Raw genomic sequence first — 25,304 nt, 5'->3', positions numbered from 1 at the left:
ATAAATGCATTATCTCAACTGTCAGTGCATTATACCCTGCCAGTTTCCTGCAACGTTCTCCACATAACACCATTCTTGCTTCATTACGTTGAATATCTTCATTCTCCTCCTTCAGAATGTTCCAAAACCCTCATGTCTTTCAGGTAACATTTTGCCAATAACTACTTAGTGTTGCTCGTGCCTCATCTCTTATTCCGCTCACTTAGCTTGTGTTGTGGTATTAAAAAAAAAAAAAAAAATCGTAAAACCTGATGCACAAAGTTTTGTTTTCAATTTCACTATTCAGGTTTTTTTTATTAGTCCTATGTTTTGCTTCGAAGGAAGTAGTGTTTTCATTTTACAAGTAGGTAATAGAAAAATCAAAGAACTCGTTTCTAGATCACACAAGTGACTGATGGGGTTAGAAGTGTACAGAGTTTTGATTTAGAACACTTATGTACACATCTTTCATTCTAATCCTGCCTAGCTACAAGTGTTCATCTATGATGGGGATCTTGTGTCTATCTGAGTTTCTGAAAAACAAGGAATGTATAATCCATGCCATTTTCTGAAATACTAGGTTATCAGTCAACTTCTAGAACGTCGTACAGGAGTTGACCAGGGAGAGATAAGGATATACCTGAATTCCTTTTTATGGCTTTTGCCAAAAAAAAAAAAAAGGGGGTTTTATCCGTGCTGTCCCTTGCCTTCTTGGTAATACCCTATCTAATTCCCAGAACAGATGTAGTATAGTTTGTACCATACTCATATCACCCTGATTCATCCCTTGAGAGACACTCAAGTTGCATTCAGCAAGGTTCCTGAAGAAAACATGTTATCATGTATATTAACTGTGCTATGGATGTAAAACAAGACTTGACCTTAGGCTATCTCCTTGTAATTTATATTTTCAAGCATTTATAATTTCATTGCTTGCAATGTGTACATTGCATATGTATTCCTCTATATATTTTGAAGAAAGAAAGAGTAAAATAATGTCAGTTATATGTACCTGTAATCTCCAGTCTCATTTCTGACTGAATCCTAAACCTTCAGCACAACTTGAGCAGCCATAATACCCACATTGGTAAGTAATAGAAGAAAAACTTTTTTGCTGAAGGGGAATGCATATTGCTGTCACAACTTTTCCCTAAGTTTCCGTGGTACGTAGGATTTTTCTTAATGCCCTAGTTCCATGTAATTATGTGAGATTATCAGCATTTATTTTTTCTTATTTCTCATTTTTCAAAACAAAATCGACTATATTATTTTTGAAAAAAAGTTTCAAATTAGTAACACGAATTGGCGTTCTACTTGATTATGGCTTATTGTCTGGGACTGGTAATATCTCAACCAGGTTATTGGGCCAAATATCTTTGCTCTTAACTCCTCTTGTCTTCTTTTCAAATAAGGATCTTTTTTCTCTCTTGAGGCTTCTTTTTTTTTAATTAGGAAAAATATAGCAACTAGAGTACAACTGCATATATTTTACTTGAATCTGTGTTCTAAAGGAGACATATTTTATTTAAGAATGACAGTTTTTTCTTGGTCAGTATACCAGAATTGCTTGGAGATTTGCTTGGAGTCCCATCAAAACAGTGATGTGGGTGTTTCACTTTAGAGTTCAAAACAGATACCCTTTTAATGCCATAAGACGAGGGAAGAAAAGCAACAATTTACTTAAATGTTTCCAGTGTATTTTGCTAGTGGACATCCTATCAGAACTATATGTTTAAATTGTTGCTATATTGCTTAATTGCGTTATTTTCTTGAGAATCTGGTGCAAGTAAAAAAAAAAAAACCACATTCAGTTGACTGTGTTTTGAATATGAATTTCTCCGTTTTCCATGGGTCAGATAAAACCAAAAGGTGGCAATCTAACTTGTGCTTTTGCTAGTGTTCTCCAGAGAGCATAAAGCATAGCTGAATTTCCATGATTCATTCAGTCTTTGGCTTCCTTGCTGAGATTTCTTAAAGAAAAGACAGCTAATGTGGTTTGAAAGGGTTCACCTCAGTTGTGTGGGACTTGGTTTTACATAACCTGTGAAACAACCATCAGATAATAAAAACTTTCAATTCAGTCTTGACTCAGACTAGAAGGATATCCCTAAATTCATTTTCATTGTCTTCTTCCTCCCTACTTCAAATGACATGAGACAAGTTTAATTTATTAGGAAAAGAGGTTTATTTACTGAATTCAGCAATTCTGAAATGAACTTTTGCTGTAAATGAATGTTTTACTTTACATGCTTCTAACAGTACGAAGCCTTTTGAGCAGCTACCTCATTTGTTTCTTCCATCCTCTGCATCATCTAGGAAAAAAAACATATATAATAAAGGAAGAGTAATCAGGTAGGAGATATTGGGAGCTAGGCTATATACGTGGTATATTTAAAATAAAAACCTGATGTTGGTCTGGCATTAAAATTTTCTGGTTGGGCAGCATAATTTTTCACTGGGAATCTTGATAGCAGTGGCTAAAATCTCTAGGCCTGGGTCAATAGGAATCTGTATTGCATTCTGTCAGGTATCAATCATGATACTTGCCAGGCCTGATACTCCCAGTTACAGCATACTATGATCATATGATTTGTAGAAGGTATAGGGTGTTTTTTTTCTTCAGTTAGAGTTTTAGGGCTTCATTATTCTTCATATCCAAATCAAATAAATAACATGTATTCTTTCAAAAATGTTCGTGAATTCAGCATGCGACATATGTGCCAGATTGGTAATATATTGAAATAAAAATGAACAACAAAGGAAGTTTAAAATGCCATGATAAAGCATCATTTATTCCAGAAATTAGAGTCTGTGTCTTTGTCCTCTAGAGGTGTCTCAGAGAGTCAAATTGATGTCTTGCATGTACTGCTAACTGATTGTGTGGAAATTTTTTTAAGTTCACTTTTTCTTTATTCTTCTGTCTTTTTTACCCATCTTCCCCCATTGTAGCAAATTAGACGGCCGGATGAAAGCAAAGGAGTTGCTAGTAGAGTTGGATCCCTCAAAGTAAATATGTTTCTAACATTTATTTTGCAAGTTTTCTTCTATAGCCTACACTTTTCCTTTTGAAGGGGGAGGTGAGGGGAGGGAGGGAAGGGGCTTTTCCATTTCTCACCATCTCATCATTTTTATTTCAGTATTCTTATTGCTGTTGGGTCACATTTTGTTTGTTTCTGTGCTACACATAGAACAACCTACTGAAGGCAGGCTGCCAGTTAGTTAGCTTTGAATGTCATGACAAATAGGAGATAGTAACAACTTTCTTGAAGTGCCTGTAATTTGGTGATCATGATTAAACCACTTCTCTGATCCAAGTTGTTTGTTGCCTCTTAACTGCCTGTTACATGGAGAAGTGACTTACTCATTTTCAGACGACTGCTTCCCATCTTGAAACATAATTAAACTTTTATAGTGCTCACACTTTTTCCATTTAATTCTGCAAAAGACCATTACAAGAGAGTTGAATATTTCATGTATATCTAGCCTTTAAATCAGAAAAAATCAGAGTAAATAAAGAGGAAATGAGAGAGAGAGATTCCTGTGAGGCTAATAAGAATGGAGCCACTGTTTTGCTAATAATTAGTCCCTTCTGCCTTTCTAATATTTGCACAAACATACTCAAATATTATAGCACTTAACAGAACAGGCAGATATCTAAATCAGTACCCACCATGCATAGTGTTACACCCTAATAAAAGGTTTTGAAACACAGGACACAATCTATACCAAGATGCTGATCATGTGGAGTCCAGGCCATTCCGTTAAGGGTCCATCTCAACAGCTGCCTCTTTTTCAGCCATCCAATTTTTCACCTTTTTTCCACTTTATTTCCTTTTAGCCCTTTCTCAAGCGCTAATTGTTTCATTTTTCTTCTGCACTCTCCTTGCCTTTCCTGCCTTCTTGATTTTTGATCTTTTGTTTCGGTTTTGTATGTGAGTGTATTGCCTTTGTTCCAGGACAAGCCATCCTCTCTGTTCTCTAACACAGCTCTACAGCTGCTCTTTGTGAAAATGTTATTTCACTGAGCATAAAGAAGGGGAGGGGAAGGATTAGTTACGCACCTCTTTCCAGTAGTGCCACCATTTAAATGGATCTCAGCGTAGAAAAAGCCAGTTGCTATTTGTTTGTACAAGTTATAGCTAGAGGCATCTATAGCATTCCTCACTGTCTGTGAGGCTTTATCTTTTTATCTTGTGTTTTGGGAAGAGGTTTAAGATACAGTGTAGATGAGAAGAGCACTGTACATGAATGAGGCACTGTTTCAGTGGGAGATAGTCAGGACCACTGAATTCACATGGAGGAAAATACAAAACAGCCACAGTTTCTATACTGTTTTTGAAAATTGTGTATGTAATTACTGTGACCTGTGCATTTTAATGGGTCATCACATACAATTCGAGATACGTAATGCATATACATATGCAGATGTAGCTTATTTAGGTGCTGGGATTCACCTATTATTTTTATGAACACCCACTGACACCTATTTTAGGATTATTATTTCTGTATCTGATTGCCCAGGATTTAATTTCATGACCCAAAATATATATTTAGACACAAAATCTTACATGAATATCCTTATAGAAAATGGGAAATCCTAGTTGAGGTTCCCAAACATGAAAATTTACCTCTAAAAAGTTATTTTTGATGGAAATAAATTCTAGGAAACAGCCTTACAATAAACAAGCAAATAAATAAATAAATGAACAATGTAGCAAAGATTCAGTAGCTTTAGAATGATCTGTCCTTTGATTTTTCAATTTTTTTCCTGTACTGAAAAAAGAGCCATGTTAATCAAGCAGAAATATCTTGTTTCCAGTTTCCAAGTTTACTGAGCTTGTATGTCTGTGTTGTTCAAAGCACTTTGATGTCTTGAAATGTTTTGCCAGAGGCAGTGAGAAATGTGTTATGCTATGATTTATTAAAAAAAAAAAGCACAAAACCAAAGAACAAAAGAGAAAAGGGGAAAAACAAAAAACAAAAACGTGACAAGAGAACAAGTTGCTTTTTCAATTCATTTTCTGATGTTTACATGTAGCTCCATCGAAAGCTGGAGGAGCTCAGAGATCATCTAGAAGGCAATGTCAAAGGATGCTCTCTCCGAGTAAATGTACGATTTCACTCGGTGATCTGTTTTTTTAAAACTTCCGCTGCCTGGTAACACCAAATCTGATTGGTTTGTCCTCTCATCCCCATCTTTTTCCTTTCTCTCTCTCTTTCTCCCTTTGTGTTTTCTTTCTTTTCTAGCTGGGGTTTTATTTTAACGTGTGTGAGAAACCTGACCAAATTGACAGGGTTTATTTAAAAGAATATTCTACTACATTTTAATGAATGCTAATCAAACTGCTTGGCTTTATGGCAACCAAAAAAATATCCCTTTCCAAAATTGAGATTGCATATCTAAAAGTTTCCTGAATATTCAACTTAGCAACGAATAAAATAGATATCCTTAATTTAAAGGAAAAAAATATCTTCTGCAGTGATTGATAGCCTTACCTGAACTGAAGACTATGGCTGAATTAAGGTAACCCAAAAGCATATACATTCACATGTACCTCTGTCTTTGCCTTTAATCTTTTTGAGTCCCTATTTTATCTCACAAAATAGGTTAATATTTGGTTGAATGCCAGCTATGCAAATTTTGTTGCTTGTTTTTTTTTAGCAGACTAATATAAAAAATTCTGCAGCATGTTTCTTGTGCATTAGGTTTGTTCTTTAATGAAAAAAAAATCTTGAGAAAAGGGTTAGGATCTAGCATGAGTCACGACACCCCTATAAAGTTGCCCATTTGTCACAGAAGTATTTAATAAAGCAAGTCAAATCCAACAATACAGACACCAGTACCTCATGTTTAGCAGTTAACCTCATAAATTAAGATCAGCTTTTCAGCAATTAATTCTATAGAAGTGAGTTTAAGCTGCATAATTTAATGTACAATGAAGATTAGAAAAAAGGGACAGTTGTGAGCATAGTAGATGTGAAAGTTAGTAACCATTTATCTCTTTGCACATCCATCCAGTGAAGATTCTCAGAATAATTTCTTTAGCTTCATGTCCTGTTTGTGTCTTCCATACACTATGACTATTGTCATTCTCAGCACTCTCATTCTAATGCATAATCCACTATGGTTGTATAGTGCAAGGTAATTTTGATAATGATAATGATTTGATAATTTTTACCCCTTTTGGATGCTTTTGCAAATCCAGCTATGTATCTCACATAAAGTTGATTTCTGCTCATTGTCTCTGAGTTTATAATCAAATACAATGAAATTGAGCTGCTAATATATTGCAGCTTTCTATAAAATAAATTTGATTAAAGGACTGTATCTTTTCCCTGGCAAATCTTTAAGAAACAAATTTTTTGGAGAATAAACTGTGTGGTATTTTAGATTTGGTGGTATCTCATATTTATTAGTCATAATCAAGTCAAAGCAAGTTCCTTTATTTTAGATTCCTCACTCTTAACTTCATGATTTAGTACTAATGAATAAATATAAAGCCAGTGCCGTGAAACTTTGTACTACAAAAAAGGTGTTCTAATCACACATTATTTCACAGAATGTCACATGGGGAAAGGTTTCAAATGAAAAGCTGAGACCATATGAGCCATGACAGATTAGTTGTCATGAAATTGTTGTGTTCCTCTGTGCCACTTTATCTGTTATTTTGTGGCTGTACCCTACACAATGTAAGTAAGGAAGTCAGATTGTGAGTTAAGAAATGTTCCATATATTCTGCATATGCCCTTTAAGTTTCTTAAAACAAGCAGGACACATTGCAAGTATAATAACATATAATGAAAATCTGCTGCTTTGTCACTGCTGCCCTGATTCATGCTGTAATAATGGATGTTTTAGATAAGGCAACATTTTAAAAGACAATATACAAATGACTGATCAAAGAATAGAACAAATCCTTACTAAATAGTGGACAATTGAAAAAAAAAATAATGAGGCATCTGTTAATAGTTCATCTTTAAAATAATTTTCATCTCTTCCATACTTCTTCTGGAAAGGGGGTTAGATGTAAGTTGTTAATACTCCTACAGTGTGGGAAATGTATTGAATGGTGTGGGAGGGGGAGCATATAGTATCTGATGGCCAGCCCTATAAGTGAAAATGAAATGCTATTGCACAGTTGTGTATACTATTAAGGTGGAACCTGTGTTCCAGAATGAATTGCAAAGACATGCTTTCCAGATTAAATTCAAAGGCCATTGGAAGTATGTAGGAAACATTGGAATTCTGCAGAATATCCCAGATTCCACCAAAAGTTTAGAAAGCCTGCCAGATATTTAAAATAAGATTGCACTGAAAACATGCATGAAAATTTGAGTTCATTAAGCAGTTTGGGGGTTTGAGTAGTTTTCATTTTAAAACACTACTTTTAGTATCAGCAGTAATGCATAACCATTTACAAAAAAAAGTTATCCTGACCTGAGATTTGTTTTTCCATTTCTTCTTGAGACTTTCAGTCATCTTCCTTGCAGCTGTTCCAGTTCTTTTCATGGCTTAATCCTTTGATCCCTCCCAGAGACCTGTCTTTGGAGCTGAGCTTAAAAATTATTTAGAAAAATTAGGCTTCTATTACTTGGCCATGTTAGCATTCCCCTACTGTTCAAATTAATGTAGCAGTAGCAAGTAAGTGCTTTACCTACTGAGATGATCAACAGCGAAACAGCTAACTGGTTTATATTTTAGAACTCATAATACCTGCTAAAATTGATACCTTCCTGAAAGTGTGGAGTTCAGCTGAGATTCAACAGAACAATATGGCTTCAGTCTGTGTTTTAAAGATTTTGGGTTTTTTTTGTAATTTTGCAGGCTAAGAATTTTAAATGCAAGTTTAAATTCTGTAGAAAAATATTATGGAAAGCCCATCAGAAAAAAAATTAAGTATGGAAGTTCTACACAGAGTTCCCAAGTAACATGCAAACAATTTTTGTGTGGCTTTTGACCAGCATAGTTCCAAGTCAAAGGTTCTGGTTTTGTTCAAGAAAAATGTTCTCAGAATTCATAGCAGAGACCAAATACTGTCCATAGATGATGTTTAATGAAACTGGGATTATCATTTTTCATACAGAGCTGTATCTCTCAGAATCTACATTCTCCTGCATGCAGTGTTCTGTCTTACCTTAAGTACCTGCCGCCTTTGATCATGATGAAGGATTACATTTACAGGGCTTTTATTCCTGTTCTTAATATTCCATTATTAAAGATCTGAGTCAAGCCAGTAAGGCCCTCAGAATAGCAGCAAATTGCTCCTTCAGCCTGTGAATGAGATTCTCAGTTGGTGTAAATGGGCGTAGCTCTTTTAAAATCATTCTCGCAGTGGGGAATTACTGTGACTGACAACATAGCCCCTTAACTTGAATGTTCATGGGGGAAAAGAGCCCAACAGCTCAAATGTTAGCATGCTAGCTTCACCTAACGTAATATGTAGGGGTTGTCAGGTAGCATACAAAATAAGGAGAGCTGCCCCTCTCTCAAACTGGAAGAAACAATCACTGGAGTTCAAATATGACAACAAATTGTCAGCAGAGTAGGTGATAGATCGCAGAATCGTCAAAGGAGCTTGGAAAAGTATTGACATTTAGTAACACAGAAGCAATACACTTAGAAAATACTGAAATCAGGAAGATGCTCAAAAATGGAGACTAGTTAGCAAGAAAGCAATGCCATAGAAACAATCAGGAAATGATAAATGTGCAGCAGATTAAACAGTTTCCTTGTGTGATCCTATTGAAAGGAAAACGGCAATCACTATGTGCAGAAGTGTGGTATGAGCATAATCCTTTCCTCAAGAACATTAGATCATTTTGAGACTAGAACACTTGAGCATACCTTCGATTTCATCGTTATGAGAAAATTACATAGGTAAATTGAGAGTCTCTACATGTATGAATAAGAAAAAAAGAATTTGGAGTGAGTGAGATTAAAAGATTAAGAAAAACTGTGTGTGTATTTGAGCATAGGGAGAAATAAACCCTACAGGTATGTTATTGAAGGGAATATTATAATTTGCTTCTATACAACTGGAACTATGAAAAAGAAAATACAAAATTATTTGAAGTTATTAAATACTAACAGGAATAAGACTGAAGTTAAATGGTAAGTTTAGCCTAGATATTAATGAAAATATGGATAATTAGATCACACGATAATTTGACAAGGAAAATACTAGCATCCTACTTACAGTAGTTGTCTAAGACAAGATTAAAGAAGTACACAAGTGTGTAGCATACCCTTTGTAAGTTAGTGTGAGAAGTAGACAAGATGAGCCAAGTTCTTCAAAACTTTGCAGAGTATGATTCCAAACCTCCTCATCGTTGTTGTCTCTGTTTATCTAGCTGCTGATACTTAAAAAACTGCTGCTGTGATATTTCTTGCTGTTACTGCATTCTTTGGATCCTCACCTGCAAAACCGAAGCTAATGGTTCTTCTTTTTCCATGCTGCTGCAAGACAAACCATGGGAACAATGGTTGGACATTATTTATGAGGATCTTGATTAGAGACTCATCCAAAAGTTTTAAGCAAATAGCAGAACCCCTGTTCTAAGCAAATGCTCACCTTGTCTTTCTTAGAAAGCTTTGAAAGCAATGTTTCTAGAAACAGGTTTTGCTCTGTCAGAAGGGGTTCTCTCTTTTTTCTTTTTTCTTTTTCCTTATTTTTTTTTACAAAATAGCCTGTTTAAGAATAATACGTGATTTTTTAAAACTGCATTTTCTACTCTTTCTATTTGTCTGAAGGCATTTTCTATAACAAAACATTTCATCAGGTGAAGAAAGTGCTGAGTGTGTGTGAACATTTAAGATGTTGTGAAGTGATTCAGATTTCCTTAGTAATGTTATCTAGAAGAGCAAACGAAATACACAATGCCAGAAAGGAACAAAAATATTTTCAGAGTATTAAAAAATTTTCAGTGAAGAAAGAACAGCTGTATAGAGGTATATAACGGAGACATAAATGAACACAGACAGATGTGACTGTAGCAGAATTTTCCTGGAAGTGGTATTTTATATTTCAATGAGGAATTATGAAATACACATTTGAGATTGAAGAATATTCATGAGAGACTTTTTATGAGTACTGTGTTCACTGCCCTGTCCATCATAATACCTGACTCAGCAAGTGGTCACTAATAATTTATGTGGAAATTCTTGCTGGGTTCATCTTTACCACAAATGTATCCAAACTGCTGTACGGATACTAATTTTCTTGAAGTCTAAGGAAGTTTTTCTGAGGCTTCTGATAATTCATTTTTCCACCCCTAGAAAAAAATCAAGAGGACATTTTTAATGCATTTATAAGAACCATGTCTTTTTAAATTTCACTTATTAGGCTGCTTTTACTCTTTCTTCACAGCCAGGTGTCATCAGATCATTATTAAGGGGTAAAAAAACCCCAAAACTCAGACTACTCTTTGTAATCGAAACATGAAATGTTTTCAATCAAAGAAAGGATTTTCAGATTTGTTAGGAAAAGAAATCCTATAAATAACTGGAGAGTCCTTTTTTAATACTTAAATTATGTCTGAGTGGTTAATAATATAGAAAAATGGGTATCTTGTATAAACAGTTTCTTATGCAATCAGCAAAACTGTAGTATTACCAATTAACTTGTGTTTATGCTGAAAGCTTTCGACGGTGGGCAGTGTCCCTCGAGAATCACAGCACTTTACGTTGCTTAGGGACATAATCTGCAGATTTCTACTGACCTACATCTGGCCGTTAGTCATTTAACTTTGCAAGTTATTCTGGTTTTTGGGGCAGTGAGACTGAAGAAAAACCTCCGTTGTCAAAATGCTTGTTTTGAGCACCTGAAAACATAAAGAGATACAGGGAAGAGTAGGGCCTCTAATGGGTTTTCATGTTGTACCCTTTGCACAGTTAGAATAAAACTAATAGGTTTAAATGAAAGAGATTGGTAAAGCTTCATCCTAGAATACCTTATTGTCCTAAGGATAGTGTTGTCAGTTATTTAGAGGAGCAAGGATTGATAGTTGTCTTCAGATGCATCATTAGTTGTAAATATTTTATAAATACAGTACTCTTTTTTTCTTTTAAGAAGCTTCCACCTTAAAAAGCATAAATTTGGAGTTTGTGAAATAGCTGGTCGTGGGAACTTAATGAACCCCCTGCTACTATCTCAGTGCTGGAACCACCTATACAGAAAACCTTCTGAAACCCTTACTGTGCCACCATTTCTTTTTTAACAATGTTTTCTTTTCCCCACTGCACAACCAGGCTCGGCTCCCTTCGTGCTCATCCACCTATAGTGTTTCTGAGGTATACTTTGCACGTGTTCTCTCACACAGTCGACCTGCTCGCCCATCACACTTTTTTGGTTTTATTTACTTCTTTCTTTTTTGCATTGCACTGTGCACAAGTGGGGAAAAATCAGCTGGGGGGGGCAGATTTTGCATGATCAATCTGCAGCCATGTTCAGCATGGTTTTAAAATCACTGTACCAGTCTGGGACCACCATGATATATAGTCTAGCTAGGCAACTGCTACATAACATATGAGCATAAATTATATAATAAAAGCATCCTTAATTATCTCTTACATTAAAGTAAAAATAATAAACTTACAGATGTCCAGGCTGCAAAATGCTTCACTGGTTAGTCTGACCCATTTTCAGCCAATGAAACTGGAAAGACTCTGTAAAGATGGCCATCACATTATGATTACTAATTACCTGTCTAGATATAGGTGGTTTTACGGTATCTGAAGTTCATTATTAATTCCCAAAGCTCTGGCTTGGGTCACGACCTGCCTAAATGCATATACTGTTGTAAATACTTCCATATCAGCTTCACGATAGTCTTCTATAATAAGGTATAGTAGCATCTTCACAAGAATTGAAAAGAAAAATACATTCAATTGTAATTAGGATGGGAAAAAGGGAGAAAGATGATAAACTAGAATTCACAACATCATGGGATAAAAACAGAATTTATAAAATACTGTCAAATTAATGCCATGACCCATTGTGTAAAGATTAGGCTTCAGCATATTATTATAATTGATTATTGAATTGAATGAGTATCTAAAAGAGGGACTTGAGGTTTTCTGCAATACTGAATCAGTCTTGAGCACATGCAGTTATTTATTCTGTATGATAAAAGAATCCCTTAAAGTTGACAAGATATGATGAAAAGATGACAGTTCACTCTATCTCACACTGTGGCCCGAGTTCTAGACCTGATGTGAGTGTTCTATTAATGAGCGTCATACCAAATGCCAACATAAGGAGCTCACCTACTCAAATCATTTTGTCCCTACGCAGGAGAATCTATGTGTAAGCAATACCTTGCTGATGTGTGTCTTAATTTGTTCTTGAAAGCTTCAGCTTCTCAAGCAATCATTCCTAGCACTTCCTTATCCTTAGTAATAGAAAGGTTTTCTCTAGTTTGAGTGTATGAACAGGCAAAAGATCTAATAAAAAAGTTTTTAAGAAGAAAGATGCTTACCAGTTTTTCTGTCATAGATAAATAGTTGCTGTCCGGCTCCACCGGAAGACAGTTGTTTTAAAGATAATCAAGTATGTGTTTTTAGAAGCACTTGATACGTATTCTGCAGTTTGTTGTGCCTCGTTACTGTATTGTATGAAGGCCTCGCTATTTTTAGCATGATTATCATTAAAACAGCAATATGGAATAAATGAGTAATACTATACTCATACACACACAAAGACACTTTTTTCTAAGCTAATACAGGAGCAAGAAATTAAGTTTAGTGCTTACAGATGCAAGACAAGCGCCATCCTTACTCAACCAGCCATTCTTCTGAATGATCTGTATGAAGTTAAGAAAAAGCACTGGGTCAACAGGCATTTCAGCTTGATGACACCTTTGTTTTCAAAGAATCCAACTATGATAGCTCACATCAGCAAAAATGGTGAACATGCTCTTATGGATTATGAAGTAAATAAGCCACTTCCAGGGAAACTGGACTCTTACTTTGTCTGCAACTTCAGCCATTCATCCCTCTCATGTTCTGGAGAGATCACAGTCTTCCAAAGAAATACAAACCACAGTATTGTGACTGGTGACTGGTCAATATATATGGGTCTCCTGCTTGATCAGATTCCAAAAACTGTTTTGCCTTCTCTAAAGCTATCAGGCTGTAGTACCAATTAGTGATCTTGGAATAATTAGATTTTACTGCAACTGAAGGAAAAAAATGGAGTGTTAAGCGCATGAAGACTTAGTGAACGCTGTCCACAAAGGGTGGCTTTGCAGTTTGTAGTAAAGAGTCTGCTAGCCGAAGTATCAAGGTGGCAGTGCAACACTGTACAAGCAATTCATCCTTTATACTCTGTCCAAAGAGAAGATCTTCATATCTAAAATGCGGATAACCTGGCTGCCTGGTGAACCAGATCTTGTGATACAGTTAAAAAATTTCTAGCTGATCAGATTTTCATGCTTATGAAACATACATTGCAAGACCTAGACTGCCCTCTTTTAAACTGCAAACTGAATAAAAAAATATGGATACATTCTTCTCTGGTGGCAGAATAGCACCCTGTGTATTTTTTAACAGACCGTTTGAGCCAATAACAGCTCCAAAGGAAGAAATCAATTGAAACTGAAGATCTCTGTGGCAATTGTAGCTATTTGAAGAGGCAAGGAGGGACTGGAGATTCTCTGGGGTCCGTAAAGGATTTGTAATGTAGTTTCTAACTATGTAAGAGACTCTTCATTCAGAAATACAGCTTAATGTCAGGATGCATGTCCAGCAATGCTCAATGTCATCTGCTATTATTTTGGAAAATGGAAAAGGCTGCTATGAGTAAACAACATCCTGACCTCTAAATGATATGATAGAAAATCTCCCAAACTGAGGTATTGTTAAATTGAGTCCAAAAGCCTGCCATTAGTTTCAGTCAAGGGGAAGAAAAGGAGTAATGTTGTATTGCATAATGTCTCATATCCAGGGGGGGGAAAAGGACCACACTTTTGATAGGATCTCAAGGTTGTTTCTTGTGTCTACATCTATTTCTGTGGTTGGTTTTTATTCCAAGAAAATATTTTTCTTAAGCTGATTCTTAAGCACCGAGTTCAGAGCTTCTTAATTTTATATGTCCAAGTCATCACCAAATAGCTTTGGACCTTCAGAGGACGCCAGGAACACAGAGACAAGAGAAATGGAATCAGTGCTGTGGGAATTCAGCTGAACGTGCCTTCTGACAAAGGTACAACAAAAGATAAAAGATAACCTGATATAAACAATTTCTGAAATATGTTTTTCGGAAATATACATTGTAGATTCATCATAAGAAATTTCCTTAGAATTTTAATTGTTGAGGAAAGCTCTGAAATTGGATTAATTGGCATTCCTAGAGCTAAGATTGCCAAAAAGGAAAGTGAATGTACTATCAGGGATTCTTTTTTTCTGTTGTTACATAGAAGGTCTTTGATTGAAGAAGATCTTCCAGCAGAAGAGAAACTTGGGATCTGTCTGTTCTGCATTGTGAAGAATTTGAGGTAGAATTTGCTGCCTGATCTTTTTCATAGAAAACATCCTTGTAGAAGCTATTTTGCATCTCGGAGTCCAATAATTAGGAGGAGCTTCTTTTCACCTGTTCCTTTTTATTGTCCCCAGTTGCACTGGTGAAACTGTGGATGTGGTCAACTGATGCCTGTTTGAGAGGAATGGGCAGAAAGTTCTTAAGAACTTCTACTTACCTTTAGTTACAGAAACGTTTTCATAGTTTGTTGAACTCCAGGCATTGTAGGGTAGTAGCACTATATACCTACTTAGCCCCAGTCAGCACCTTAACAATTCCACTTGTCTAGAATGAGGTGCTGTCTTTGGTTCAATTCAACTAAATCAAAGTGAGTTTCTTTAAAAAGTGATTCCCTTGTGGCAAGAGAAGTAAACCTTTCATGCTCTAAAATGGTATAATGATAAAATATAAATTCATATTCTCTTTGAATTTCACAATATGCAATAAAGTTTTTCTCCCTTCATGAAAACCAGTTAGCTTTATGCCTGTAATTTTTGTAAATGTTAGCAGGAGTACTTAAGTGATTTTTCTAAGAGTAGAAATATTAATTAGGAATGATGCTGTTGTGCAGTATAGTATGTGTGTAATATATCTATAATTTACTTATTATCTAGTTGTCACAAAACATAGTAATTTATTTTTTTAATAGCAATAGTTCACTTAAGAAATTATTAAATCAGATTGGTTTCATTTCAATTTTTAGAATTACTCTGACTTCAGCTTGTATCTTAAAAATACCGTACAAAACGTAAAACGAAGAGATTGACCAATGAAGGTCCATAGTCTCCTAATTTATAAAATTACACTTAGGTAGTATTATGCAATGGCCCCATTTTTTTATCCTCATTTGTATCGCAGACTTTTTATTACCAGCATCAGTCTCTCTCTCTCTCTCTCTCTCTCTCTCTGTCTCTCTCTCTCTGTCTTTCTCTCCTTCTCCTCTGGCTTCTGCATGCGCTATGTGTTTGGCTAAAAGCGTAATGAAGGAAACCTATTGATCTGCTTGTTGAAGGTATAGTGGCAGTGAAGTGTTTACTGCAGTGCTATACCCTGCTTTCTTCAAAAAAAAAAAGGTTAGTTTTTCAAAGAGGGAGACGCTCAGGTCTGTAGCATGTCATATGTTTTATTTAGCCTTATTGAGTGGTTAGAACATGATGCCTTGTGTTACAGAAGATCTGCAAAGTTTTATGTTAGTTTTCTCTCCCACAAAGAACATTATTTCCATAAAAATAGTTTTGGAATATGTATTGGCTGCATACTGACTGATAGGATTTGATTATATACTTAGCATTGTTAATAAAACAACAGAGACTTGTATTATCTTACCTGATTGTACAAGAAGAGGGGGACCAGTACAGGGAATTAAGTATCAGCAGTATTCAGAGAACAAGAGGAAATAGTGTTTCCTGCAACAGGTAGTTGACTTCAGAAGGCCATTCAGAGACTGCAGAAAGATTTTTAAGTGCTCTAGGTTAAAGTATTGTATATAGCATCCATTACAAAATGTTGTAAATAACTGAATCTTGTTCTTTAGAACTAAAGCTGGGTAAGAGACTGTTTCTCCTTTTAGTTAGGCTAGTTTGAATAGAAAGCAATGCTGAAAGACCAAGAACTGCTACTATGACTTTCAGGTGTTTACCACCAGCATAGAACCTAGGATTCAGGTTTAGGTACAGTTCACTGTTGATATCTGTTGTAAATCTGCGCTACATAGCACAACTGATTTGAGGATGGGTAGACCGTTTATATCTTAAGGGCAGAGGGGACTACTTTTGACAGTCAGATTCAAGAGCACCCTTAATGTGTGCACAGTAAGCCCAGCATTTTGAATTTGCTGCCTGCCTGCCAATTCTGCATCCAGGAATTCCAGAAGACTTTTCTGGCTCCAAGAAGGTATGCCAGCTTCCTTGTGCTGGCTTAAGAATGTGGCAACCCCTCATACTTTGTCATCCTTTTTTAAAATTGGGTTTCTTACTCTTTTATCGAAAATATTTCTCTCTAGATTTCTAACCCATGGGCGAATTAATGCAATTTTGGAGTTAGTTTATTCTGATAACTTAAAACTTTCCAGAAGCCGTTTGCCAGATAAAAAATTTAGAAGAATGAAGTTAACCATGATAATTGACTGTGCAATTGTCAAATAACTGAAAAGGTCTTCAGTCAATTCTTAGGCAGCCCAGAATGCTTTAATGTCAGTATTGTTTTTATAGTGAATATCCATATACAATATCTGAAACTTGAATTGCATATTATTAAAGGTCTGTTTCTAGCACTGTTTTTGAAGATCATTAGAATAACAGCAAGAAAAGTATGACATAATTCTAAGAAATGTAAATAGATTTGAAATGGTGGTGGTCTTTAGACTTACAGGTATAAAGAATGAATTATATGGCTTTGTTAGTGGTCAGATTATTAGTCTGGTTTTACACTCAGTATTTATGCCCTTGACTGATACATTTTTGAAAACATATTATCCACAAACCTGATTAGAGTGGCACAAAGTTTATATTTTGTTACATCAATTAACTTCCACTTCTGTAATATGAATATATCCCATAAATAGGGAAAGCACAAACAAAATCAGTCGCACATAGTAATTTCTAGAACAGGATTTCCTTTTTCTTTGCTTTTTCTTTTGTAAACTTCTCAGTCTATATATTAGCTTGAGATTTTTTTTCCCCCAATATAGACAATTTCGTTCAACTCTTACAATCACAGGGTGATATAATTCAAGTGAAAAAGTGTTTCAGGAGATGGAAGACCATGACCAAGAAGAGTGGACCTATGCCTTTATTTTCTCTAACATAAGATCACTCTCATGGCATAAACAAAAGATTGCTCTTAGACAATTAAAGCTATGCCTTGGATAGGGGAGATAAAATGAAGTAAATGTATGCAGTGCCTCTCCATTCTCTTCTCTGCTTTCAAGCAGAAGTCCAGCAGACAGAAAATTTGATTCTTTACATCTGACATAAATATACTGATCCATTGAAGAAAAACTGCTACATTAACTTGAGATTGTCTCGTCGCCTTATGAACCCCATATGTTTTGTAGAGATGCTCTTTGAAATTTGAAATCATGTTTTTCCAAGTTAGCTCTGTTCATCAGAGGGAATACTGAGGTTTTCATATTGTTTACGGACATGGACTTAATTAACTTGCCACGTATGTCCTTAACAAGATCCTCAGCTTGAAAACAGAATAATATCTTGATAAAAAAAAATATGTCTTTATGTATCTGTGATATCTACAGTTCAGAAATAAATTAACACAATAGATCCAATAGGAATCCACTAATAATTTGGGTTTTGTCCAACTATCTTGGTACAATCTAGTCCTGGTTTTCTGTTTTATTTTTTTGCAGTTGCTAATAGAACAATGAGGTTTTAACTAAAATCAGAGTTTGTAGGTATTACTCTTTCAAACATGAACAAGAGGTCAAAACTTTCTATTTGACAATTGCCTTTTAAAGAATTACATTTTTTCTATTGCATTTTGCTTTGCTAATAGTACTACCTTACTCTAGGCTTAAGAAAAATGAATTAATTAAAATTCCTACTTTTAGAGAAATGTGGTTTCCCCAGTGCACATTAAAATGCACAAATTTAGGAAAAGCCAGTCATCTAGTTTCCTTATTTGTAGAAAATAGCTTTGCTAGTTCTATCTTCATTCTTGTTATTGGGATTAGTAACTGCACAAAATATCTTCTGTAGCATTCTCTCTGCTGTGCCAGAATAGAGAAGTGTTCTTGCTACAAGAACTAGATGTCATATCAAGAAAGGCATTCATGACAGCTCATGAGTGAATGTGTGGTAAAACTTGAAGTTACATCAGGAAGGAGAGTGCAATAATTATTGCAATAATCTGATCAAAGTATACATGAATAACTTAGATGAATGACATCTTAGATATTTACAATAAAATTAATTTTTAAAAATTCATTAAGAAATGTACTATATTTGTACTTTAAATACAATTTATCTTTGTTTACCCACTGCTGAATCTCAAATTAGATCCATTATTAGTTCATACATTCAAAAAGAAGCAAAATTTTACTTAGTCCTACAGCTTCTCTGTGCATGGTCCTTACCTTGTGACTTCTGTCAAATAAAATTATCCCTTCATATTAACATTTTGCACTTATTCCTTTGTTGTCTACTAAGAAGTTCAGTTCAAGCACTACGTTAATTTACAAAGAACTATTTAACATTCAGGAGAGTGGTAAAAACTGGGATTTTGAATGGCATCTCATTTCATGTTACAGATTTTGTCTTAAACCTTATCTATTCAATTTATCAAAATTATAATACTTTTTGTTGATTTTTATTATGGTAAAATGCTTCCCAGCTCTTCATTTATCAGAGAGAGAATAAATAAAATTCAAAGTGTCTATTAGGAAGCATATGCAATAAGAAATTGGATGATAAAATCGCAGCTATTTTCCAGATGTTATATACATGTCTATATTCTAAAAATCAAGTAATTCAGAAATCATTTCCATCCTTCCCCATTTGGAACTTTGAAGTTTTTTGCTCTTTGTTTCAAGATAAGTCTTTATGTTTCAATTTTAAATGACCATCTCTGAATTTTTCCCTTTCTTCTTCTTCTTCCACAAAAGCGGGAGACATTTCACCCTGACTTATGGTAGAGATGTGCAATCCTTTATGAAACAAATTAGATAAAGTCAGAGAGCTATGAATGGCATTTTCCTTTTGATTGGTTATAGTTTAGACTCATGACGTAACCTGCATTTGCATTTTCCAAAGTCAGTCTTGTCATTATTTCTCTATAATTACATTCATTTAAGCAAAGGGTTTTTTCCATTTTCTTGTGCTGTACCATACCTTGGACTGTATGACATCAAAACTGGCTTGATTAGATAAAACTGTGAGATTTCTTTTCTAGACAACCACTGTTTTCTTTTTAAATCCTGTAGCAAGCTGCTCACCAGCATACAATGTTTAGTATTTATTTGTTTGGGTTTTACTACTTAAATCAGTTTGTTTGAGAAGCCAGACATTAGTTTGTATTCTGTTACACTAGTAATAACGCTCAGCACAACTGCTCTCTAGGTTCAGCTCCCAAAGCAATCTAACTCTTCAGAGTCAGCTTCAGTAATAGAATCTATGGAAAATTAGTCTAGAGTCTGAAATAGTAATAAATCAAAGTAGATCAAAGCTTCTATTACATTGCTATTATGGCTTTTGGAGTAATCACTGATGTAAAACGCCATATGTGTGATCTAATTTACATGCATCTCTAGTGGACAGTGTCTGTTTTAACACATGGAAATCAAATTAGATATACACAGCAGTGTCAGTATCAGTAACGTATAGCTCAAATGTCAGTGGGTTCCCATCAATGCTCCCGATGTTATCTTCCTGTTTTTCCAGTTTTTCAAATGCAGGTTTGTAACGTGGAAACAATGGCTTTATTGCGAAGCGTAATTACCATGAAGTTTTTCATTTAAGAGCTGGAGGGGAGAAAGAACGTCCATATTCACAGTATTTTCCATATCCCTTTCTCTTCTATGAAATTCCAAGGTTCGGTGCTGCTAGAAGCCTAGCCAAATTAATATTCTGTTCTCAGGCACGTAACTGCTGTGGGGAGGCTGGTGGTTGCTGTTTGTGCTGGACCTTGCAATCCAGACTGCCAAATTCAAGACAGCACTAAAGGAATCTTATCCTTTTGAGCCTTTGAGGCTCAAAGCAAAATCCTAAATGGAAATCCTCTTTCTCCATTTGTATTTCTGATCACTTCCAAAAATAATTTCTACCTTGGGTTTGACAGTTCTCAGTGCAGTGTTTCCTGGATTCTAGCCTCTCCTTTCCATAACTTACGAACACTGAAATCATCGTGTTATTCATCCATGATGATTCTGATTTCACTTTAAGGATTCTCCTCAGAGGAACATAGTCTGTGTTTCTGCCTCAATTCAAACACAGAAACCCAGCTCTTCGTACAGGAAGTTCACTGTACTGATATTTACTACTCAGATGGATTCACAGACTGAAGCTTTATTTTCCTTACAGTTGTTGCTCCCTAGTTGAAATCTTAATGTAAAGGAGTTTTATTCAGTTTTGTACTTGAAAGTGTACAAGTCTGAGGTTTTGGCTGAATACTGCGTACATCAGTGACTATAATATACAACATATATAAGATTACTATTACCTGTGTTTACTAGTTTTTGCTCTTGCACTTGAAGCCCTTTAAATTTGATGCTCCTAGCTCAAATAAAAATGTTAAGCTTAACTAATATCAACTACTTTGGAGTTATGCCAGTGCAGAAATTCTGATCAGACCCCATGGTGAAACGTATGGTTTTTTACTGCTCATATAGTTAAAAAGGTAGTCCAACCATTCACTTTAGAATTATAATAACTATAAAAATCTCCAACCAAAATTGCTGGCAAACACCAAGAGAAAAAGCTGAAATTTAAAGATGCTTTAAAAACATAAGAAATTGGGTGATGCCCTTTTTTGACTCTTTAGGCCTGAAGATTCACTGGTCAGTTGATTGGTGGCTTTTGAAGCTTATCATTATTTTGGTTTCGTTGTTACTGTTTTCATGTATTCTTTTAACATAGAAATGCAAGGAATGTTACCTGTGTAGTCAGCTTCCAGGAAGATAAGATTATAAGCATGAAATATGGATTGTAGGCTTTGTTAACAATTACAATTTTGATTCAAAATCCTTTGAAGGTCAATGGAGAGATGCTTTCTTACTCCCACAGACCTTGGGTCAAAGGGATGGAGGCCCATAGGCCTCAGACCAGGTAGGAACAAAAGCAGCAGAAGCTAAAAGTTCCAAACAGGCCTCTGTCCCTTCCCCACCAATATTTATTCAGATATTGACAATAACTAGATGTTAAGAAAACTGAATTATGTTTCCCATTTGTAGCAGATGGGGTGAGTGGTGACTACAGCTATCTTGCTTTCAGTTCAGGAGACATAGCTGTCTGCTGGAACAGGAAACACGATTCCATAGCAGAAGGCCCTGAATAGGTACCAAGGAAGACTGTATTGCATTTTCTGTCTCCATATTAATGCAAACTTCATGTTTCATGCTGGAAAAACTTCTTACACCATTTTCAGGGGTACTCATTTTCTGTGTGTCATTCTTGAGGCACATACTGAGTGATGTTCACATACGCTGAGCACTCCAAATGCAGTTGAAATAAATGTCAGCTGAGGGGATTTGCATTCTGTAATCCAGCTGTAGGCATGTCAAGTTAAATTTAGTCTAGACGTCTCTGGGTCTCCGTTTCCCATTTGTAAAATCAAGTCATCCGTCTGCTTCACAAAGATTTTGTAAAAATAAATTCCTTCATGTGTTTTAGGACATTTTATATTGTAGAACCGAGCACAACAGAAAATCTGTAAAGAACTAATTAATTCCCCATTCAGAAGAGAGTTTGGATAATGTTTAGTAAGTAAAACATGAAACTAGTTTTTGAACAGGGAGATTAAAATGAAATAGCCTTATCTTGTCTCATGCAGAAGCCCTGCTGAAAATAATTATGATGAAATCATAATGCCTACAAGTCAAAGGAAAAATGAGAGTTGCACACATAACATTAATCTGATATTTCCTAAATGTTGTGTTTCACTTCAACTTGCCAATTTTGCTTGACTATATTTGAGTGAAGAATTTATTTTAAAATTTTTTGAGGGTCACGCCATTCAAGAAAAATAGTTTCCATGTTTTTGCGGTAATGTGGAAATTTCATTGTTTTAATGCTGTATTGAAAATGGCTCTTGCTGGGTCAAGAAATAGAAATATGAAAATAGTCGAAATTTCATTTAAAAGCAAAATGCTGCCAGTTTGTAGTAGCAAGTTTGCTTTCCCATTAGCTTTCTGACCAGCAGTTTGCTGTTTTATCTCCTTTTTTGCTGTATGTGTCATAGTTCTCCCTGTTTTCTCATTCAGTGAGGTGTTCAGCTTGCAATTTTAGTTGATGTGTAAGATTTTTGTTTGAACCCTCTTCTAGTAATAAACGTATTGATTTTGCGTCTCCAGGACAAGGTCAGTTTCTGTTGAGAGACAATGACTAATCATCTTATTTGCATCCCAGAAAACTGCCCTTGGCCTTTTCATTTCATTTTGTTCCAAATATTGGATAAGATCTTTTTTTTTTTTTACTGCTTCTGTAAAAGGAACCAATTCAGTCTTCATGTTTCTGTGGTGTATTCATCAATCCAATTCCACCGTCCTGTTGGAACAGTAGTAAGGATAAACCATAATCTGACCATAAAAGTCCTTGTATGTGTTCATAGTCTACTGGGAAACAATGATCAAAATTAAATATACCTTTATGTAAAGTGTAGGTCACTAGCAAAAACTCAGAAAAGAGAACCCACTGGATGAAGACATAAAGGCATATTCAAGATTTGAAGATGACTTTTGTTTAGTGTCCAGTCTACCAAGCATAACACTCAATAAGTGGTTAAAATCTGCTCCTAAAATGATTTTGGCTTCAAATGATTTTTTGTTTATTTCTTCCCACTGACTCCAAGTGAGTAACTCCATGTATAGAATACTACATTATTCATATTTAAATTTTGGTGAGATGAATCCCACCAACAGTGCTGCTCCTTTTAAAAAATGTGTTTATGAGTAACGTCTGCTGCTATCAGATTTCTGGAGCTCGCTTTCCTTTCCCTTTCAGAGGTGTTCTCAGTGTAACAAGAAGAAATTATTTTGTAGTTTTGAACTGACTTTAGTCCTAATTCAGATGGCCATAAAGCATACTCTTAAGACCTTGCATATTCAGCTCAGTGTAAAAGTGCTGTTTGAATAGGAATGCATTCCTGAAATAGGAAGATTGCATCTTGTAATAGGATTATTTTATCCTCAAATACTTTGTTAAATGTTTTCTAAGTATGCAATTCCAGATATACTTCTCCTGTGAAATTTTTTTAACAACCTCATCTTTATATTCCACATTAATTCAATCAAAGCAATCTGTTCTTCAGATTAGATTTTAAATGAATTTTTTTAATGAAACCAACCAATATATTTCATTACATTTTTCAGTTTCCTTCTAGTTTAACCTTATGCATAGTGCTTAGAGTAACAGGCCAAAGTCAATTTTTACAGTATTATTACACCAGTTTGAGACATTGTTATTCATGGTTTAGTTTTATTTTATGTATTTATTTACAGATACTGATTAATGTATGTTGCGCTCTTAGCGGGGAAAAGGTGTTACAGGCAAGAGATACTGTGCAAACCCCTACAGTTATAAATCAGATCAGGTGTGATTTGAAATCTCTTTAAAGCAGGCAAGTATTTGAGAGACCATTCAAACGGCATGTGCACAGAGTGTATTGTACAGAACTCAGATCATGTAACTACTAATAAATCACATGTAGAAAAAAGCTGCAGCAGCATACTTTCCCAGGTCACACAGAATAAATTGTCTTCATAAAACTGCCGAAGTATCAAGGAGAGGTTATATGAGTTATGCACTTTCTCACCGACAGTAAGTTGTAGTAGGAGCGATACCTCATAAACAGGCCTGCCTGGTGTTTATGAGACAGTTAGAGGAGTAGAGTTCCTAACTTGTTAACAGCTGCTGTGCTTTGCATACCCTGCTTCCTTCATTACAGCTTGGCGAACCCATTCCCTTTGCCGTACCTTAGTCCTCTGTGTCTGTACGTATGTTTGGGTTTCTGCTGGTGGTTCCACATTCTGCATGCTTTCCTAAAAGCGGAGCAATGTGCTTTCCCATAAATGATAAAGATTATGGGTTAGCCTCCTACAGGCTCTGTGTTCCTGAGAAATGGGCTCTTTCTGTTGGTGATAACTCATGTTTTGATGTCATTGTTCTGAATTGTTCTTCATGTTGTAAAATTGAGTTGAAATGTACTCCCATAAGAGTTAGCTTTTCATATTGGGCTGGAAACTCTTCATCTTTGTGTAGCAATTTGTTTTATTATAACCAATGGCTTTTAATTGTACCTCCCATAATGAAGAGCTGACTTAATACTCTGTGCTAATCTTGTTATTGACTTTAAAAAGGTAAGTAATTTCTCTAACCATTCCTAACAGTCATGGTAAAGTGTTAAAGGATTTTTCAATTTTCTTTTTTTCTTTATTTTTCACGTGAATTTTTCACTTGTAGCATGAACTTTTCTTTGTTTCTTTTTCTATTTTTCTTGTAAAAAACTTTTTGTGGACTGATTTTTATTTGCAGCAAAACATATCATGTAGATTTAAATAAATCCAATTTAGTACAGTCATTTATTTCATTTTTCAGACCAATCATGATTGATAGATAGAAATTGTCAGCAGGACTCTTTATTTTACCATTCCCTTAATTTATTTTTGAGTACTTTATTTCACATTCTATTTACTACTTCAGCCTATGGGAGAAAGCTTACTCTGCATTATAGCATGATGAAATTATATCTTAAAGAACCTATAATCCAGTTTGCTTAAAAACCAGAGTAATGTGAATTGAACGCTTTGGGTTTGGTTACATTCTGCCTGAACTACGCAGGGGAATGGTACTGGCTGGTAGCCCACTGTATCTTCTGCCAAGGTACATTGTGAGCCAAGAGGCTGTAAATGGACAAACAATAAATCTATACTTTCCCTGTGAAAAGAGAGACAGCCATAGGCTGTTATTTCTGTAACTACCTGTGAATGAGAAGAATTATAGTAAATAATACTACTAATCACTCGCCCCAGTCAGTTGTGGTACTATATGCAATGTAATATGGATTCTTTACTTAGCAGTAGCTGTGAAAAGAATACAGATATTTTCATAAATGTCACAAATAACAAAGTAGTAAAACATACAG

General features: G+C 35.2%; 1 protein-coding gene across 24 annotated transcripts in view; it reads left to right on the top strand.

Annotated features, from left to right (window-relative positions):
- GPHN (gephyrin) overlaps positions 1-25,304 on the top strand; it is a 306,821-nt gene that overhangs the window by 223,251 nt on the left and 58,266 nt on the right. For 10 of the 24 annotated variants that reach the window (XM_087746576.1, XM_087746567.1, XM_087746558.1 and 7 more), the window contains 2 exons: positions 2,929-2,985; positions 11,228-11,269. The exons of 5 other annotated variants lie outside the window; for them this stretch is intronic. In XM_087746576.1, coding sequence (XP_087602702.1) covers positions 2,929-2,985; positions 11,228-11,269 — 99 coding nt within the window. The remainder of the gene's footprint in view (positions 1-2,928; positions 2,986-11,227; positions 11,270-25,304) is intronic. 9 more of the 24 variants (XM_087746578.1, XM_087746574.1, XM_087746571.1 and 6 more) reach the window with 1 other exon arrangement.

This window comes from Nipponia nippon, unplaced genomic scaffold (genome assembly GCF_047370975.1).
Source record: "Nipponia nippon isolate SJK-2023a ecotype South Korea unplaced genomic scaffold, ASM4737097v1 scaffold_10, whole genome shotgun sequence".
In the NCBI taxonomy this organism is placed as follows: domain Eukaryota; kingdom Metazoa; phylum Chordata; class Aves; order Pelecaniformes; family Threskiornithidae; genus Nipponia; species Nipponia nippon.
Note: the sequence above shows the minus strand (reverse complement) of the source record. Positions and strands in the feature narration are given on the sequence as shown.